This window comes from Lethenteron reissneri, chromosome 67, assembly GCF_015708825.2.
Source record: "Lethenteron reissneri isolate LAM-NWPU_2019-01 chromosome 67, ASM1570882v1, whole genome shotgun sequence".
Lineage (NCBI taxonomy): Eukaryota > Metazoa > Chordata > Hyperoartia > Petromyzontiformes > Petromyzontidae > Lethenteron > Lethenteron reissneri.
In genome coordinates, this window is record NC_083845.1 from 6,842,671 (window position 1) to 6,861,703 (window position 19,033).

The 19,033-nt window shown below is 48.7% G+C and overlaps 1 protein-coding gene across 1 annotated transcript in view; it reads left to right on the forward strand.

Annotated features, from left to right (window-relative positions):
- Window positions 1–6,048: 6,048 nt before the first annotated feature.
- LOC133360171 (N(G),N(G)-dimethylarginine dimethylaminohydrolase 1-like) overlaps window positions 6,049–19,033 on the forward strand; it is a 56,786-nt gene continuing 43,801 nt past the window's right edge. The window contains 2 exon segments of the mRNA XM_061578779.1: window positions 6,049–6,398; window positions 6,793–7,170. Coding sequence (XP_061434763.1) covers window positions 6,820–7,170 — 351 coding nt within the window. The 5' untranslated portion in view covers window positions 6,049–6,398; window positions 6,793–6,819.

The following is a 19,033-nucleotide window of genomic DNA, read 5'->3' on the forward strand; positions in this document are numbered from 1 at the left end:
AATTAATCTCTGTTGGGTCTCTATCTATCTCTATGGGTCTCTATGGATCACTATGGGTCTCTGTCCATAATCATATCTTTCAACCCCTTATCAGTGCCCTACCTTATCACAGACCAATTCAGACCGTACTGGTCACCCCGTGTCCCTTATAAATATCAACGTTCATCCTACAAAGTCCCATCGCAAGGGAGAAACACAAACAAATAGACAATGTTTTATTTGCCCCCTAGGGGCCGTCCATAAATGACGTCACGCGATTTTGGACGATTTTTGACCCCCACCCCCTCGTCACACGGCGTCACAAAAAGTCAGACCCCCCACCCTCAAATATGACGTCACAAAGCTCTGCCCCCCCCCCCCCCAAAAAAAATAAAACATGCCTCAAATCGCTTTAAACTATTATCATTGTAGTGCGTATTTAATGTGGCGCTGCACTCCGATGTTGTAGGAGGAAACATTTAATAAAAAGTCTATTTAATTAAGTAGAACGTGCTGTCTTTATTTATTTAAAGTTGTGCATTTTGATGTGACGTCACATTTCTCACCCCCCCCCCGCCTCGTCACAAATGTCTGACCCCCCCCCCCCCAGGTGCGTGACGTCATTTATGGACGGCCCCAAAAGGGTAGCAGCACACGTGTGGTAGTGTAGTGCGAACCTCTTCTTGGTTCTTTCGGTAAAGTCACGTAGAAGGGAAATAATAAAATAATAAAAATAAAACATAATAAAATAATTCTCACGACGTTTCGGCCACAACGCAAGCAGCCGTCCTCAGGTGAATACCAGGTCTGTCGGGGAGACAGCGTCTGACAGACCTGTTCTTATTTCCCTTCTACGTGACTTTACCGAAAGAACCAAGAAGATGCATCAAGGCGGGTCGGTGGGGGGCGGGAGGTGCCGTGGTTTGTCGATTGCCGTGCGCCTAGAAATAGAATCCAACCGGCGCTCCTCTGGATTGCAAGCCGAGCGAGTTGAATCGTCACCCCCATTGTGTGGCAGAGCTTGCTTATATCGAGAGGTTAAGCAAAGGTGAAGTGGCCAGCACACACACACGGTGCCATGAGAACGCGTTGCCAAGGGACACGGGGCGAAAGAGAGAGAGAAATTTCGTCCAATTTTACTGGGACAACTTCACGCAGCGAGATTGTCGTTGACAACCAAAACAGCGGAACCAAGGTGGAGAATATGGGCGCTTGGAATTGTAAAGGACGGTCCGTTTTGAAAGTCTAGCCCCGTGGCTCCCGTCCGCTCACTCGGCCCCAGAGGTCGCAACCAGGAACCCGATACCCGTACCCTACCCGATACCCGGCCGGGTACGGGTAGCCGTTTGCAACCCTGGTGCGGCCGGGTACGAGTAGGCCGTGAGTCACTGATGAGTAACCGTTTGTCACTCATTTCGGGTAGGGTACGGGTAGGGAACCGGTACCCATTTGCGACCCTGGTGCGGCCGGGTACGGGTACGGGTAGGCCGTGAGTCACTGGATGAGTAACCGTTTGTCACTCATTTCGGGTAGGGTACGGGTACGGGTAGGGAACGGGTACCCGTACCCGGCCGGGTACGGGTAGCCATTTGCGACCCTGGTGCGGCCGGGTACGGGTACGGGTAAGGAATCAAAACCCGTTTGCGACCTCTGCTCGGCCCTGGCAACTCAGCCGGCCGCACGCGAGAAAAGCCCCCACTCACCACAGAAAGATTCGCAACTTTATCAACAAGATATTAAACATCGACTCACAACAACCACCTGCAAACATTACATTCATTAACTGTACATGTTGCTGTAGGGTGAGACGCGTTGCCTCACTCTCCCAACGCAGGTGAGTTGTAGAACTTGAACCACAGGTGAGCTGGCATCTGAACACCCTGGCAAGGTGAGCCAACGTGACCTCAATCTCCCAACGCAGGTGAGTTGTTGAAATCGAACCACAGGTGAGCTGACATCTGAACACCCTGGCAAGGTCAGCCAACGTGACCTCAATCTCGCGACGCAGGTGAGTTGTTGAACTTGAACCACAGGTGAGCTGGCATCTGAACACCCTGGCAAGGTGAGCCAACGTGACCTCACTGTCCCAACGCAGGTGAGTTGTAGAACTCGAACCACAGGTGAGCTGAGATCTGAACACCCTGGCAAGGTCACCCAACGTGACCTCACTCTCCCAACGCAGGTGAGATGTTAAACTTGAACCACAGTTGAGCTGGCATCTGAACACCCTGGCAAGGTCAGCCAACGTGACCTCAATCTCCCAACGCAGGTGAGTTGTTGAACTTGAACCACAGGTGAGCTGGCATCTGAACACCCTGGCAAGGTAAGCCAACGTGGCCTCACTCTCCCAACGCAGGTGAGTTGTTGAACTTGAACCAGAGGTGAGCTGGCATCTGAACACCCTGGCAAGGTGAGCCAACGTGACCTCAATCTACCAACGCAAGTGAGTTGTTGAAATCGAACCACAGGTGAGCTGGCATCTGAACACCCTGGCAAGGTCAGCCAACGTGACCTCACTCTCCCAACGCAGGTGAGTTGTAGAACTCGAACCACAGGTGGGCTGGCATCTGAACATCCTGGCAAGGTCAGCCAACGTGACCTCACTCTCCCAACCCAGGTGAGTTGCCCCCTACAGCGGCTGAATGAATAAGTGTACTCTCCGCCTTGTAACGCAATCTCCCACCTTTCCTCACTGGAACAAATACTGTGTTCGCCGGATATATAAACCTGGGACTTGATGGGAGCGACGTCATCAGCTCGTGTCGTTGTAACTGTCTGATCGCAGTGCCCCCGACTGGAAGTCTGTTGGGGGGAGGGCAAGAGCTTCATAGCTCATCGGATTCCTCCAGCATGAAGCAAGATTTCGATTTAAAGCTTTCGTGACTGCAGGGATTCATCTTCTTGGTTCTTTCGGTAAAGTCACGTAGAAGGGAAGTAAGGTTTCATTTAGACGCTGTCGCCTCGACAGACCTGCTCTTCACCTGAGGACGGCTGCTTGTGTTGTGGCCGAAACGTCGTGAGAATTATTTTATTGTTTTATTATATTATTTTATTACTTCCCTTCTACGTGATGACTTTACCGAAAGAACCAAGAAGATGAATCAAGATTTTATATTCTGTGCGCAGGAGCGAGATGGATTGCGTCGCTCGGCTGTGGGAGGGATTTCGACGTCTTCAGAAGGCGTTCATCCAGCAGTTGAAAGACCACGGCTTAATGTTGGACTGTCTGTGGGGAGCGGTGGTGCATAAATGACGTCACGCACCTAGGGGGGGGGTCAGAAATTTGTGACGATGTGTGACAAGGGGTGGGGGGGGGGGGGGTTGAGAAATGTGACGTCACATCAAAATGCGTAACTTTAAATAAATATAGACAACACGTTCTACTTAATTAAATAGACTTTTTAATTAATGTTTTCTCCTACAACATCAGAGTGCAGCGCTACATTAAATACGCACTACAATGACAATAGTTGAAAGCGATTTGAAGCATGTTTTATTTTTGGGTGGGGTAGGGGGGGCAGAGCTTTGTGACGTCATCTTTGAGGGGGGGGTCTGACTTTTTTGGGGGGTAAAAAATCGTCCAAAATCGCGTGACGTCATTTATGGACGGCCCCTTTGTAGGATGAACGTTGAGATTTATAAGCGGCACGGGGTGGCCAATATGTTCTGTATTGGTCTGCGATAAGGTCGTGCACTGATAAGGGGTTGACTGGTTTGTGAGTTTGTGCATCCACATATCAAGCAGGCAGCAGTATCAGCATGCAAGATCACAGACACGAGTAGCATGATAAGTAGCGTCACTGACACCAAGTATCAAACTTAATACATAAAAGAGTTTTTGTTTCGTAACATAACTTTTGTCTATTTTCTTGGTTCTTTCGGTAAAGTCACGTAGAATGGAAATAATAAAATAATAAATAAAACATTATTTTTTTCTGTTTTATTTTTATTATTTTATTATTTCCATTCTACGTGACTTTACCGAAAGAACCAAGAAGATGAATCCCTGCAGTCACGAAAGCTTCAAATCGAAATTTTGTCTATTTGTTTGTGTTTCTCCCTTGTGATGGAACTTTGGAGGATGAACATTGAGATGTATAGGTGATAAAGAGATTGATAGGCATGCGATACCCCAATAAGGAATCGAAACGAATCGATTCCGATGCGATGAATTCCGAGCCTGCATCGTTATTGTAAGAATCGATTCGTATAATTGCATCAATCAATAATCATCTCGTCTCTTTGGTTCTTTCGGTAAAGTCACGTATAAAGATAAAATAATAAATTAAATACTAGCATACGACGTTTCGATTGTAACACAAGCAATCATCATCAGGTACAAATGAAATAGAAACACAAATCTAGTATACTTATAAATGTAATGTAATACAACAGAGAGAGTCGGATAACATAACAGTCAACACCCTACCTGGTTGATTACGTTCTTCCTGAGAATGTTACATTTGAGAGCGAGATAAAGCACAGAACCAGAGACATATAGACAGACATATAAGCAGACAGATATCACAGAGATACATAGAGAGAGACACAAACATAGACACACAGAGAAAGCCACGTCTCTGTGTCGAGGCCTTATACCTGATGATGATTGCTTGTGTTGCAATCGAAACGTCGTACGCTAGTACTTAATTTATTATTTTCTCTCTATACGTGACTTTACCGAAAGAACCAAAGAATAATTCCTGCAGTCACGAAAGCTCCAAATGAAAATCATCTCGTCGTTATACAATTAGCAATTTCCTGGAAAGCAGATGTCATCGGGGTGAGGGGGAGGGGTTGGTGGGGGCTGAGGGGCGGGGCTTGGGGTTTTAAATGGAGGGGGGGAGGGGTTGGTGGGGGCTGAGGGGCGGGGCTTGGGGTTTTAAATGGAAGGGGGGAGGGGTTGGTGGGGGCTGAGGGGCGGGGCTTGGGGTTTTAAATGGAGGGGGGGAGGGGTTGGTGGGGGCTGAGGGGCGGGGCTTGGGGTTTTAAATGGAGGGGGGGAGGGGTTGGTGGGGGCTGAGGGGCGGGGCTTGGGGTTTTAAATGGAGGGGGGGAGGGGTTGGTGGGGGGTGAGGGGCGGGGCTTGGGGTTTTAAATGGAGGGGGGAGGGGTTGGTGGGGGCTGAGGGGCGGGGCTTGGGGTTTTAAATGGAGGGGGGGAGGGGTTGGTGGGGGGTGAGGGGCGGGGCTTGGGGTTTTAAATGGAGGGGGGAGGGGTTGGTGGGGGCTGAGGGGCGGGGCTTGGGGTTTTAAATGGAGGGAGGGAGGGGGATGTGGGGGGAGGGGCTGTGGGATGAGGGGCGGAGGCGGTGGGGGGGAGAAAAAAAACCGCGCGCGCTCATTGGGTAGGGGGGGTTAGTGGGGAGGGGGTTAGTGGGGGGTAAGTGGGGGGGAGGTTAGTGTGGAGGGGGTTAGTGGGGGGGTTAGTGGGGGGGGGGGGTTAGTGGGGGGGGTTAGTGGGGGGGGGGGTTAGTGGGGGGGGTTAGTGGGGGGGGTAAGTGGAGGGGATTAGTGGGGGGGGGTTGGTGGGGGGGGAGAAAAAAAATCGCGCGCGCTCATTGGGTAGGGGGGGTTAGTGTGGAGGGGGTTAGTGGGGGGGTTAGTGGGGGGGGGGTTAGTGGGGGGGGGTTAGTGGGGGGGGGGGTAAGTGGAGGGGATTAGTGGGGGGGGGGGGTTAGTGGGGGGGGGTTGGTGGGGGGGGAGAAAAAAAATCGCGCGCGCTCATTGGGTAGGGGGGGGTTAGTGGGGAGGGGGTTAGTGGGGGGGGGTTAGTGGGGGGGGTTAGTGGGGGGGTTAGTGGGGGGGGGTTAGGGTTAGTGGGGGGGGGTTGGTGGTGGGGGGGGGGAGAAGAAAAAAAACCGCGCGCGCTCATTTGGTGGGGGGGAGTTCTTAGTGGGGGGGGGGGTTAGTGGGGGGGTTAGTGGGGGGGGTTAGTGGGGGGGTTATGAGCTTGAGGGGCGGGGCTGATAGCAGCGTGCCCCCCACCCCCCGTGCATGGCGAGAGAGCCCCTCCCCTCACGAGCTACATAACGGGCTGCGTGGAGCGAGAGCGCCACGGACGCGCGGTGCAGCGGCAGTAGGAGGGTGAGAGAGAGATACAGGAGAGAGATATACAGGAGAGAGATATACAGGAGAGAGATAAGAGAGAGATAGTGAGCACGCCGATCGGTGCAGAAGAACGGAGAGAGGAGAGAAAAGAGCGCGAAAGGGAGAGAGAGAGAGAGGCGTGGAAGGACTGAACGCTTTATCGTAATTTTGGCGGGAAAATTATATATACGTTTTAACAATAAAATTGGTAAAATTAAAGATATTTTTTCCCATCAATCTACGATAAATCGATAGCAGTAGGTTGGTGAGGCGAGGGTGGATTTTCGACCTTGTGAAAAGTGCCACTAAAAAGTAAAAAAAAAACGTGAGGTAAAACAAATCTTAATAAAATTAATCAAACATAAAATTAATATTTTTAAATTGCAAATATCTAATATATTTTTTAAAAAGCACCAGTCACCCACAACCCACCATCACCTTACATTGTGCATTGTACTCCGCACCCAAACACACCACCACCATCACCGCAACCACCATCACCACAACCACCATCACCACCACCATCACCACCATCACCTTAAATTGCGCATTGTACTCCGCACCCAAACACACCACCACCACCATCACCTTACATTGTGCATTGTACTTTGCCACCCAAACACACCATCACCACCTCCATCACCACCACCACCACCACAACCACCACTATCACCACTACCATCACAACCACCACAACCAACCACCACCCTCACCACACACACAGACACACAGAACGAGACAAGACAGCGACATGGCGACGGCTTCCTTCGGCAAGTTCACCCACGCCGTGGTGAGGGAGCTGCCCGCGTCTCTGGCTGCTGGCGCCCTCCGGCACCACGCAGGATGCGAGGGCGGCGAGGCGACGGCGGACGACTACGAAGGACGAGAGACGGAGACGACGACGGCGGTGGTGGACATGGCGAAGGCGTTGCGGCAACACGGGGTGTACGTGGGCGCCCTGCGGCAGAAGCTCGGGCTGCAGGTGGTCGTGATGCCGGCAGACGAGGCGCTGCCAGACTCCGTGTTCGTCGAGGACGCCGCCGTCGTGTGTGGGGACACGGCGCTCATCACGAGGCCTGGAGCCCCGTCACGGCGGCCAGAGGTCAGTGTGGTGGTGGTTGTGGTGGTGGTGATGGTGGTGGTGGTGATGGTGGTGTGTGGGGACACGGCGCTCATCACGAGGCCCGGGGCGCCGTCACGGCGGCCAGAGGTCAGTGTGTGGTGGTTGTGGTGGTGGTGATGGTGGTGGTGGTGGTGGTGGTGTGTGGGGACACGGCGCTCATCACGAGGCCCGGGGCGCCGTCACGGCGGCCAGAGGTCAGTGTGGTGGTGGTTGTGGTGGTGGTGATGGTGGTGGTGGTGATGGTGGTGTGTGGGGACACGGCGCTCATCACGCGGCCTGGAGCGCCTTCACGGCGGCCAGAGGTTAGTGGGGTGGTGGTGGTGGTTGTTGTGATGGTGGTGGTGAGTGAAGGTGGTGGTGGTGATGGTGGTGGTGTGTGGGGACACGGCGCTCATCACGCGGCCTGGAGCGCCTTCACGGCGGCCAGAGGTTAGTGGGGTGGTGGTGGTGGTTGTTGTGATGGTGGTGGTGAGTGAAGGTGGTGGTGGTGATGGTGGTGGTGTGTGGGGACACGGCGCTCATCACGCGGCCCGGGGCGCCGTCACGGCGGCCAGAGGTCAGTGGGGTGGTGGTGATGGTGGTGGGTGAGGATCGTGGTGGTTTGGTGGTTGTGGTAGTGGAGGTGTAATGGTGAGTGAGTGTGGTGGTGGTGGTGATGAAGGTGGTGGTAGAGGTTATGGTGGTTGGGTGGTGGTGGTTATGGTGGGTGATGGTTACGGTGGTTATGATGGTGATGGATGGTGGTGGTAGAGGTTATTGTGGATGAGGGTTGTGATGGTTACAGTGGTGGTGATGATGGTGGTAGAGGTTATGGTGGGTGATGGTTGTGATGGTTACGGTGGTGGTGGTGGTGATGATGATGGTGGTAATAATGAAGGTTGGTAGTAGAGGTTATTGTAGATGAGGGTTGTGATGATGGTGGTGATGATGATGGTGGTAGTGGTAGAGGTTATGGTGGATGAGGGTTGTGATGGTTACTGTGGTGGTGGTGATGGTGATGATGGTGGTGGTGGTAGAGGTTATGGTGGATGAGGGTTGTGATGGTTACAGTGGGTGATGGTGGTGATGGTGGTGGTGGTAGAGGTTATTCTAGATGAGGGTTGTGATGGTTACAGTGGTGGTGATGATGGTGGTAGAGGTTATGGTGGATGAGTGTTGTGATGGTTACGGTGGTGGTGGTGGTGATGTTGGTGGTGATGGTGATGATGGTGGTGGTGGTAGAGGTTATGGTGGATGAGGGTTGTGATGGTTACAGTGGGTGATGGTGGTGGTGGTAGAGGTTATTGTAGATGAGGGTTGTGATGGTTACAGTGGTGGTGATGATGGTGGTAGAGGTTATGGTGGATGAGTGTTGTGATGGTTACGGTGGTGGTGGTGATGATGATGATGGTGTATGAGAGGCTGGTGATGGCGCTCCAGGTTGTGATTGTGGTGGGTAATGGATAAGGTTGGCGGAGGCGTGAGGGTGATGTGGGTGGCGGCGCTGATGGCGAAGGGCTGGCTGGTGGTGTGAGTGTGATGGTAGAGACGAGCGGGGGTTGATTCGGGAAGGTGATGGTAGTTGAGGTGGAGTACTAGGTAAGGATTGTAGTAGTGGTAGTCATGAGGGTGATGAGGGATGGTGGCGTTTTAGGTTGTTCTGATACTGCAGCAAAGCAAAAGTGTCGGTGATGATGGCGCCGCGGTGGCGAGATGTTAACTACCTCGCCTGGTGTACAGGGGGTCGTGGATTTTCCCCTCTACATTTTATACAACGTGCGTTAAAAGTATTTGTCTGCTGTGAATTTCAACATAAGCCACCACTTCGTTGAGCTGTCATTTGCGGCCAGGTCGCTTCTGAAAAAAAGCTACAGTACACAGCCCAGTGGGCCTTACATTTCTAAATTGGAATAAATGACAGGATGGCGGTGATAGGGTCCTGAATGTAATGATTACCGGTAATTGTAGAGATATCTTGTGGCGATGTCGCGTTTGAGGATTTGGTTAGGTGACAAGAGGTGAGGGTTAAATGGGCATGACATTTGTTCTGATCGTAAAGGTTATGATGGTGGATGTGCAGTCGGTGGTGTTGGTAATGGTTGTGGAGGTGATGGTGGTGGATGGTACAGCTGGTGGTGCATCTACCGGTCATCTCGGTTAGCCGACCCATGGCACCTGCTGGGTCTGTCCCGAGACCTCATGCACCTAGCCTGGCACAGTAGGGGGTACAGCTGGTGGTGCATCTACCGGTCATCTCAGTCAGCCGACCCATGGCACCTGCTGGGTCTGTCCCGAGACCTCCTGCACCTAGCCTGGCACAGTAGGGGGGTACAGCTGGTGGTGCATCTACCGGTCATCTCAGTCAGCCGACCCATGGCACCTGCTGGTTCTGTCCCGAGACCTCATGCACCTAGCCTGGCACAGTAGGGGGTACAGCTGGTGGTGCATCTACCGGTCATCTCAGTCAGCCGACCCATGGCACCTGCTGGGTTTGTCCCGAGACCTCATGTACCTAGCCTGGCACAGTAGGGGGGTACAGCTGGTGGTGCATCTACCGGTCATCTCAGTCAGCCGACCCATGGCACCTGCTGGGTTTGTCCCGAGACCTCATGTACCTAGCCTGGCACAGTAGGGGGGTACAGCTGGTGGTGCATCTACCGGTCATCTCGGTCAGCCAACCCATGGCACCTGCTGGGTCTGTCCCGAGACCTCATGCACCTAGCCTGGCACAGTAGGGGGGTACAGCTGGTGGTGCATCTACCGGTCATCTCGGTCAGCCAACCCATGGCACCTGCTGGGTCTGTCCCGAGACCTCCTGCACCTAGCCTGGCACAGTAGGGGGGTACAGCTGGTGGTGCATCTACCGGTCATCTCAGTCAGCCGACCCATGGCACCTGCTGGGTTTGTCCCGAGACCTCATGTACCTAGCCTGGCACAGTAGGGGGGTACAGCTGGTGGTGCATCTACCGGTCATCTCGGTCAGCCAACCCATGGCACCTGCTGGGTCTGTCCCGAGACCTCATGCACCTAGCCTGGCACAGTAGGGGGGTACAGCTGGTGGTGCATCTACCGGTCATCTCGGTCAGCCAACCCATGGCACCTGCTGGGTCTGTCCCGAGACCTCCTGCACCTAGCCTGGCACAGTAGGGGGTACAGCTGGTGATGCATCTACCGGTCATCTCACTCAGCCGACCCAGGGCACCTGCTGGGTCTGTCCCGAGACCTGTCATCAGCGAGCCTTCGACACTTCACGTGACCTCAAAGTGCACCTAGCCTGGCACAGGCACCGTAGAGACGTCACCGTCACTTAGTGGCGAATTTGCGTATTGGTATTGATGATAGTACAGTATATATGGTTCTGCTAGTAAGGGTTGTAACTGGGGCGAGTGTTGCTCATGGCGAATTGTGCTGTTGGTGGCAATGGTGTTTATGGAAGTTGCGGTGATCTGGTGGTGGTGATCGCAATCGCGTTGGTGGAGATTGTGGAGGTTTGCAATGGGAGGGATTCGTGAAGGCATGTATGATGGGTGCAGGAGCAGATAAAACAATACGCATTGGAAGCGGTGGTGGAAGCAATTAATTACGATACATTAGTAGCATCGGTGGTGGGTGTGGCAACGAACTGGGAAGCATGGGGAAGCATTAGAAGCAGATGGAGCATAAGTGAAGGCAGCTGTAGAATTAGAATAAGCAGCAAGAAGCATTGAAAGCTCGGGGTTTGAAGCAGCAAATACAGACGCATCTGAAGCATTTGGGGAAGCAGCAGCAGCATTATACCAGCAGCAGCATTATAGCAGCAGCAGCATTATAGCAGCAGCAGCATTATAACAGCAGCAGCATTATAGCAGCAGCAGCATTATAACAGCAGCAGCATTATAACAGCAGCAGCATTATAACAGCAGCAGCATTATAGCAGCAGCAGCATTATAACAGCAGCAGCATTATACCAGCAGCAGCATTATAACAGCAGCAGCATTATAACAGCAGCAGTATTATAACAGCAGCAGCATTATACCAGCAGCAGCATTATACCAGCAGCAGCATTATACCAGCAGCAGCATTATAACAGCAGCAGCATTATAACAGCAGCAGCATTATAGCAGCAGCAGCATTATAACAGCAGCAGCATTATAGCAGCAGCAGCAGCATTATAACAGTAGCAGCAGCATTATAACAGCAGCAGCATTATAGCAGCAGCAGCAGCATTATAACAGCAGCAGCATTATAACAGCAGCAGCATTATAATAGCAGCAGCATTATAATAGCAGCAGCATTATAACAGCAGCAGCATTATAGCAGCAGCATTATAGCAGCAGCAGAAGAATCATTATACCAGCAGCAGCATACACGGCAGCAGTACTGCAGCAAAGTAGCAGGCAGCAGTGTACTGTCTTGTATCAGCACTGCGTTAAATTCATTTTCTATGGCCGAGATCATCCGCTGCCTCCCTCGGTAGGCTCATTATTGCCATATTCAAGCAGGTACAGCTCGAACAAGTATTATTGCATCGCATGCAAACAAAGCACTGTGTGGCCTTCCGCTACATTGGAGAAACCAGTAAATGTCTAGGTGATTTACATTTGCCCGACGTTTTCTGGCACCTTGCCAGCCAGATTTATCCAAGCCAGTGGCTAAGAGTGGTGGTCGTAGCTCCAGTGACATGCGGGTACGTGGCCTTGTCTTGAATTTCTAGTGGCAATGAGATTATAAAAAATTAACCCGTAAAAACAAAGTTTTTCACTATAAATCCTTTATATGCGTGGCGGCTAGAGTCCTCTCGTCCTCTGGCTTGAGATGGCTGCCATCTATGGGTCAGATGATTGTCTGCCAGTATTAAGCAATTGGTAATTAAATATTTAATTTGTTTTCCCTAAACAGTGTAAAATTTTGGAAAAAAAATTTCACGAACATTAATTGTCTCGCACAACGAGTCTGTGTGCAAAATGTCAGCTCGATTGGATCACGGGAAGTGGGTTAAAAAACGACCGAAAGATTTGCACGGTCGTAAGCAAGCACGCAAGCACGCAAGCACGCAAGCAAGCGAACTTAATATAAAGGATTTAAAAAACCTTCTGAGTTGCTGGTTACCCTGCCCTTGATGGTGATTGTCTTAGCAGGTTGACAATGGCCATGTCGGAGCACGGCGACTGTAATCGGATGCAGCCCTATTTTGTTGTCAAGGTCGTTTTTTTTAATCAGATTGGCACAGAGGAAGTATTGCCACCGTCTGATTGGTGGCATAGTTGTTGTATGGCTGTGGCGTGTTTTAAGAATATTTAACTAAGACTCGAGAGCAATTCCCGTAGTGTAATGGTGAGCGGCTTGGACCAAACAGCCAGAGGTCGCTGGTTCGATTCCATCTCCCAGCGCGGAAAGTGTAACCAATGGGGGAATTATTCTTAGGTTTTTTTCGGTAAAGTCACGTAGTGTATATATACGGGGTAGTATCTCTTGGAATCTCTTCTTTACTTGATACAGCAAGCGTGCTGTGACGGTTACACCTGAAGACGGAAGCTTGTGTTGCCTCCGAAACGTCGTGATTTTTATTAAATTTTTATTTAATTTTTATTTAATTTTACTTTTATTAATTTAATTTTTTACCTACGTGACGTTACCGAAAAAAACCTAAGCATATGAATACTTGCAGTCACGAAAGCTTCAAATCTAGAACCAATGGGGGAAGTTTGTTGAATCGCTCTGCAACCTCCATCCTCCAGCCAGCAGTATAAATACCGTAACGCCGCAGTCGGGTCGGCGTGTTGCATGTGGTGGGGTAGAGTGTGGATAACTCCCACACCTTTTAAGACGTCTGAACAGCGTGGAAACGTAGGCCAAGTACACTCTAGACGGGACTTGAGAGCAGAGGTCGCAACCGGGTACCCGATACCCGTACCCTACCCGATACCCGGCTACCCGTACTCGGCCGGGTACGGGTACCCGTTTGCGACCCTGGTGCGGCCGGGTACGAGTAGGCCGTGAGTCACTGGTGAGTCACCGTTTGTCACTCATTTCCTAACGTCTTGTCTCTTCTCACAATTCAAGATCGTAGAATCAACCCACCCGCGCCTGCAACATGGCTTCATCCCAGAGGTCGCAATCGGGTACCCGATACCCGTACCTGTACCCTACCCGATTGCGACCCTGGTGCGGCCGGGTTCGGGTACGGGTAAGGAATCAAAACCCGTTTGCGACCTCTGCTTCAGAGCTCATTCCTAGTGGAGGCCCTTTCACCCAGCAGTGGTTTGAGAAAGCAATTGCAGAGCTGCACCTTTGCACCTGCAGTAAAACGAAACTATAGCGCTGCACTACCGGTTACTGTGACTGGCATATTCACCATTATAAACTAAAACAATACGATGTTTTAGTCCGTCAGCCTATATTGGCTTTGCGTTCAGACAAAGATTATCCGTCAATATTTGCTTAAGAAAGCAAACTTCTGGGACTGGTTTCGATTTTCCCGAGTCTGATCGGTTAGACTCGTGTTCGTTAAACACGTGACATTAACGATGGGGGGCCTTTTTAATACGAAAAGAAAACAACGTGGTGTAAGTACGTTAATTTACAAATTAGTCTTCCTGCGTTTGACTTAAAAAATGTTAAGCGCATATCAAATCGCAATCGCAATATCTGTCAGAAAAATCGCGATTAAAAACTACGTTAGGTCGACACGAATTGAAAGCTTCTTCTTGGTTCTTTCGGTAAAGTCATGTAGAATGGAAATAATAAAATAATAAAAATTAAATGATGATCAAGTTGAGCAGTGGTGATTGTGATCTAGAGAGGGTGTTAAAGATATCATAGGCAATGGTTATGTTGGTGATATATGTAACTGATTAAGGTGATGGTAATGATGATGCTGAAAGTGACATTGGCAGTGAGGATGATATATTTTGTGCTGACCTTGTTGAGATTTTAACATCATAATCTGAATAATCAGCAGTGTCTTAGACTCTAATGCAGCATTAATTTACTTGTTAATTCACGTCTGTATTACACTATCGATACACGTATTAATAATTCATTAGAAACACATTACGTACAGTATTTGTCACCATAATGACAAATACAATCCACAACACTGCGTATGCATGATAATTGTACGTGCATTATTAACAAGAATAATTCCTGCAGTCACGAAAGCTCCAAAGTTATGACTCCTTGTAAAAAAAGGTGTCAGTTTTGTTGCCAGATAGAAGGGTAAAAAAACAATTATAATTTTTACTGGTAAATGAGGTTCCAAAGGTTGTTATAGTTTAACACGAAGGTTTTTCACGACCAATACTATCCATAACAGAGGTTTTTGGGTTAGATCGCGTAAAATATTAATGTGTCGTTAAACCCGCCACCACGCGAAATGGCCAATTATAGTAATCTTGATTTGAAGCTTTCGTGACTGCAGGGATTCATCTTCTTGGTTCTTTCGGTAAAGTCACGTAGAAGGGAAATAATAAAATAATAAAAATAAAACATAATAAAATAATTCTCACGACGTTTCGGCCACAACGCAAGCAGCCGTCCTCAGGTGAAGAACAAGCAGCCGTCCTCAGGTGAAGAACAGGTCTGTCGAGAAGACATAGTAGTACGCCTTTTGGCGTCATCTGGTCCAACACCAATGGAGACTAGGCTCTAAGGAAAGCTGTCTCGGGTGTGGACCAATCAACTTCAAGGACAGTGCATATCATTACCATCATCAGAGTTGTTTCTTTTTGTTTGCATTTTGACTGCTTGTGTTGTGGTTATTGCAAACAAGATTCCTTGTATAAAGGTGTCAGTTTTTGTACCAGTTGAAAGGGTAAAAACCTACTACTACATAGAGCAATTGTTACGTTAAATCAATTAAGTGATGATAATAATAAGAAAAAAACTATACCAATAACAAAGTAACAGGACTTTTCAAATCGCAAAAAATCGCAGCCTTTGCGATTTGCTATCTCGATTTGAAATCGATTAATCGTTCAGCCCTATGCAAAAGTACCGGGGGGGGGGGTGAGTGGGTGCGTTATTTCGTCGGCATCCACCCCTCCCAACTGGTGTAGACCAATCAGTTTCAAAGACAATGCCATATAATACAGTACAGTACTTGATACCTTGCAACAAGGCCGTAATTATTATATATATTGGGACACACACACACACACCCCCCCCCATATTAAAATATGCTCAAAATTACCCCCCCCCCAATATATTGCTATAAAATAGATTTCTGTTTATATGATTGTGGTAATGGTTGTACTTTATGAATCCCTAATCTCTGCCATTACATACAATGAAACAAGAAAAGGTAAAAAAGAAAAAAACCAGAGCAATGTAATACAATACACTATTAGATATGACGTCACGTCTTGACTCCATGGCTACGGCCTTGCCTTGCAAAAGGTTTCTATTTGGTGTTCGAACATATAAACACCTATTCGTCACTTTACCGAAAGACCCAAGAATATGAATTCCTGCAGTCACGAAAGCTCTAAGTCAAGATCCTACACCTGTTTTATTACCAGAAAGGGTAAACCCATTTTCTTATTAGTTTTTTCACATCCCCCCACCCCCCGCCCCCCTTTGTCTGGCGAAATCAGATCCATAAATATAACAACGCCAGCATGCGAAAAGCGCCACACCCCACCACGGTGACCCATTTTGCCGCAGTTGTGTAGTAATCTCGCTTTGAATGTCCCCCCCCACGACCCCACCCTTTACAATCTCCACATCGTCGTATGCGCGTCCCGATAATCCACCAAATACGTTGTCATTTCTGCTTTTTCTTTGGCCGTGTCAAATTTGCTGCATATTGCGACCTTGCTGTAACAGTAGCTTTTCATTCACGGCTTTGTTCCACGTGCCAATTATATTTGTATTAAAATATATATATAGAAATACTTCTCCATCGCATTTGACTCGGGCGGCTATACATATCTTTGCCAAAAATATATTCTTCGCATAATACAATTATTATCAATGGGATTTTTTTCTACTTGAGGGGAGGATGGTGGTGGTGCGGAGGTTTATGCACTGTGCTATGAACCTTGCAATCTGTGTAATACGTATGTCTTTGTACAGTATCTGTCTTCGTATATATGTGTGGCGTCGGTGCACTTAAGTCTGACCCAAGTTGTGCGTCTTTTATATGCGCAGATATGTTAGCGGAGAGTGGTGGTGCAATATTTAGTGCAGCAAAATCCATTGTACCGTGATTCGATGCTTCCACGTCTCTGCTTCCCGCCTTCACCAGACCGCACTGACCAGCACGGTAAATCATCGTCTATTTTAAAAGTATACTATTTAAATATTTTTATATTTTACCGGGTAAGGCACACTGAGCCATATCGCTCTTTTTTTTTGTTAAGAGGTCACCTGGCCACAAATGAAAGTTTCAACGAAGTGGCTTATCACGCTGGACATTTATAGCAGCCGAATACTCAAAACGCATTTTTTTTTTAATGTGGAGGGAAAAACTGAAGGAACTGGAGAAAATCCACGCGACCACAGGGAGAACATGGAAACTTCAAATATACAGGCGTCAGGGTCGCGATCGAACCTATGACCTCCTGTATACCAGGCGAGGTAGGTTCCATCTCCTAGCCACCATAGCGCTCGATAACTGCCACCACCGAAGCCGGTATAGGGTGGTGCAATATTTAGTGCTCTGTGCTACGTACCTGATTTTAATTCCCTCCCCACCGCGGATATTTGATGTCTGAACTGGTCTCTTAAGCCCTTTGCTATATCAATGTTCATTGACCAGTGTGGTGAAGTATGGTAATTATACTGGTAGGAACCACCTGGTTCCACCAGCCCACAGGGGATTATTGTGTTCGTCCGTCGTGCATCCAAAAATGGGAGGGGCTGGGTGGAGAGGGGAGGGTGGGGAGGGGAGGGGTGGGGAGGGGCTGGGTGGGGGGTGGGGAGGGGCTGGGTGGGGGTGGAAGGGGTGGGGAGGGGCTGGTCACCCCGTGGCGCCCTTATAAAACTCAACGTTTAACCTACTCACGCCGGCTTGTGGCCCGCCCTCACAGTCGGGCATATTTGCGGAATACATCACGCCGCCGTTGACCCTGTAGGCCATTGACCGAGCAACCCAACGTTCCTACCAGCTCCCTCCGCAGTAATGTGTTTTAAATCTTGACTTGAAGCTTTCGTGACTGCAGGAATTCATACTCTTTGGGTCTTTTGGTAAAGTCACGTAGATAGAAAAATAAGAACAAAATTCACGACATTTCGATTGCAACACAAGCAATCGTCCTCAGGGTGAAAAAATACAGTGAGAGAGCTGCTGAAACAGGATGTTATATAGGCCTGAGATGGGTACAGCCCAAGGGTGGTAAGTGGGTGGGGTTAGAGATGGTGTTTGCATGTAAATGTTAAGCTCGGAGGGTGCCCTGAGGCTGTGGGGGTGGTCATTGTATCGTGAATTAACGAGAGCCACCGCCGCATCGGTGACTGTGCTAGTAAGACATACAGTACAGCCTGTCAATGCAAAGACCTCCAACCTGGCAATGCAACTCAGAGAGTCGGAAATAACTGCTCACATCGGCAGGTAGGATGGAAACATCAGAGCCAGTTATGAATTCAACTGGTTCATAACGTCCTTCCAATGATTGCTCAGTTTGTACCCATCTTCTCGGTTGAAATTGTGTCTGTGTTTTATATATCTGGATGGCTTCATGAACGAATCTTTGTTGATAGCCAGTAGGTTTGCAGAGTGCCTTCATCTTAGAAAAATCAATTTCGTGGAGAGGGTTGATGTATGTGGGGTGATCGCACACCCATCCCCCACCCCGCAAAGTTTATATATATATCTTACGCATCTGCGATTTATCAGATGCTTATAAGAACACTATTCATCTCAAATGCAAACGATTTCCCAACCGTGAGTGTTGCAAATTGTGCTTGTGTTAACAGATAAGGACGATATAGCATCTTATTGTGAAAGCCGTTCTGCTGCAGGGACAGCTCATGCGTGTAACTTAAGTGGTGTGATTAATTACCGAATTCTGCAATACTACCATCAACGTGTGCAATTACATGAACCTAATATGGCAACGTGACGGTCCACCTTTTTATCCTTAATCAAATTTGTCAAAGTGCCTGCGAAGCAAAGCTCTTGGAATGCGACTGGACGCTACGCAGAGTTGAGCTTGTTCGGCGCATGATATGGATGACCACAACATGCACCCTCGCCGCATATTGTTAGACTGCCGAGGGGCTTCGTTGCAGACGGTAGAAGTAGTGCAGCATAAAATAATAAAAATAAAACATAATAAAATAATTCTCACGACGTTTCGGCCACAATGCAAGCAGCCGTCCTCAGGTGAAGAATGAAACCCCACCAAGCTTGGAGCTTCGAGCTTCCAAGCTTGGTGGTGTTTCATTCTTAACCTGAGGACGGCTGCTTGCGTTGTGGCCGAAACGTCGTGAGAATTATTTTATTATGTTTTATTTTTAGTATTTTATTACTTCCCTTCTACGTGACTTTACCGAAAGAACCAAGAAGATGAATCCCTGCAGTCACCAAAGCTTTAAATCGAAATTTCAGTGCAGCATAATCAAATAATTTGTACCGTACTTCTTTTCTCCCAACGTCTACTGACTTGCACTGCTCAGCTTCACCAACCCACACTCTCACCAGTGTGGTGAAGTATAGTCACATATTTTTCGATTTAAAGCTTTCGTGACTGCGGGGATTCATATTCTTGGTTCTTTCGGTAAAGTCACGTAGAAGGGAAATAATAAAATAAGAAAAATAAAACGTAATAAATAATTATGTTTTATTTTTATTATTAATAAAACATAATTTATTATGTTTTATTTTTCTTAGAAGCGAAATAATAAAATAAACATTAAAAAGTCTTATGTTTTATCAATATTA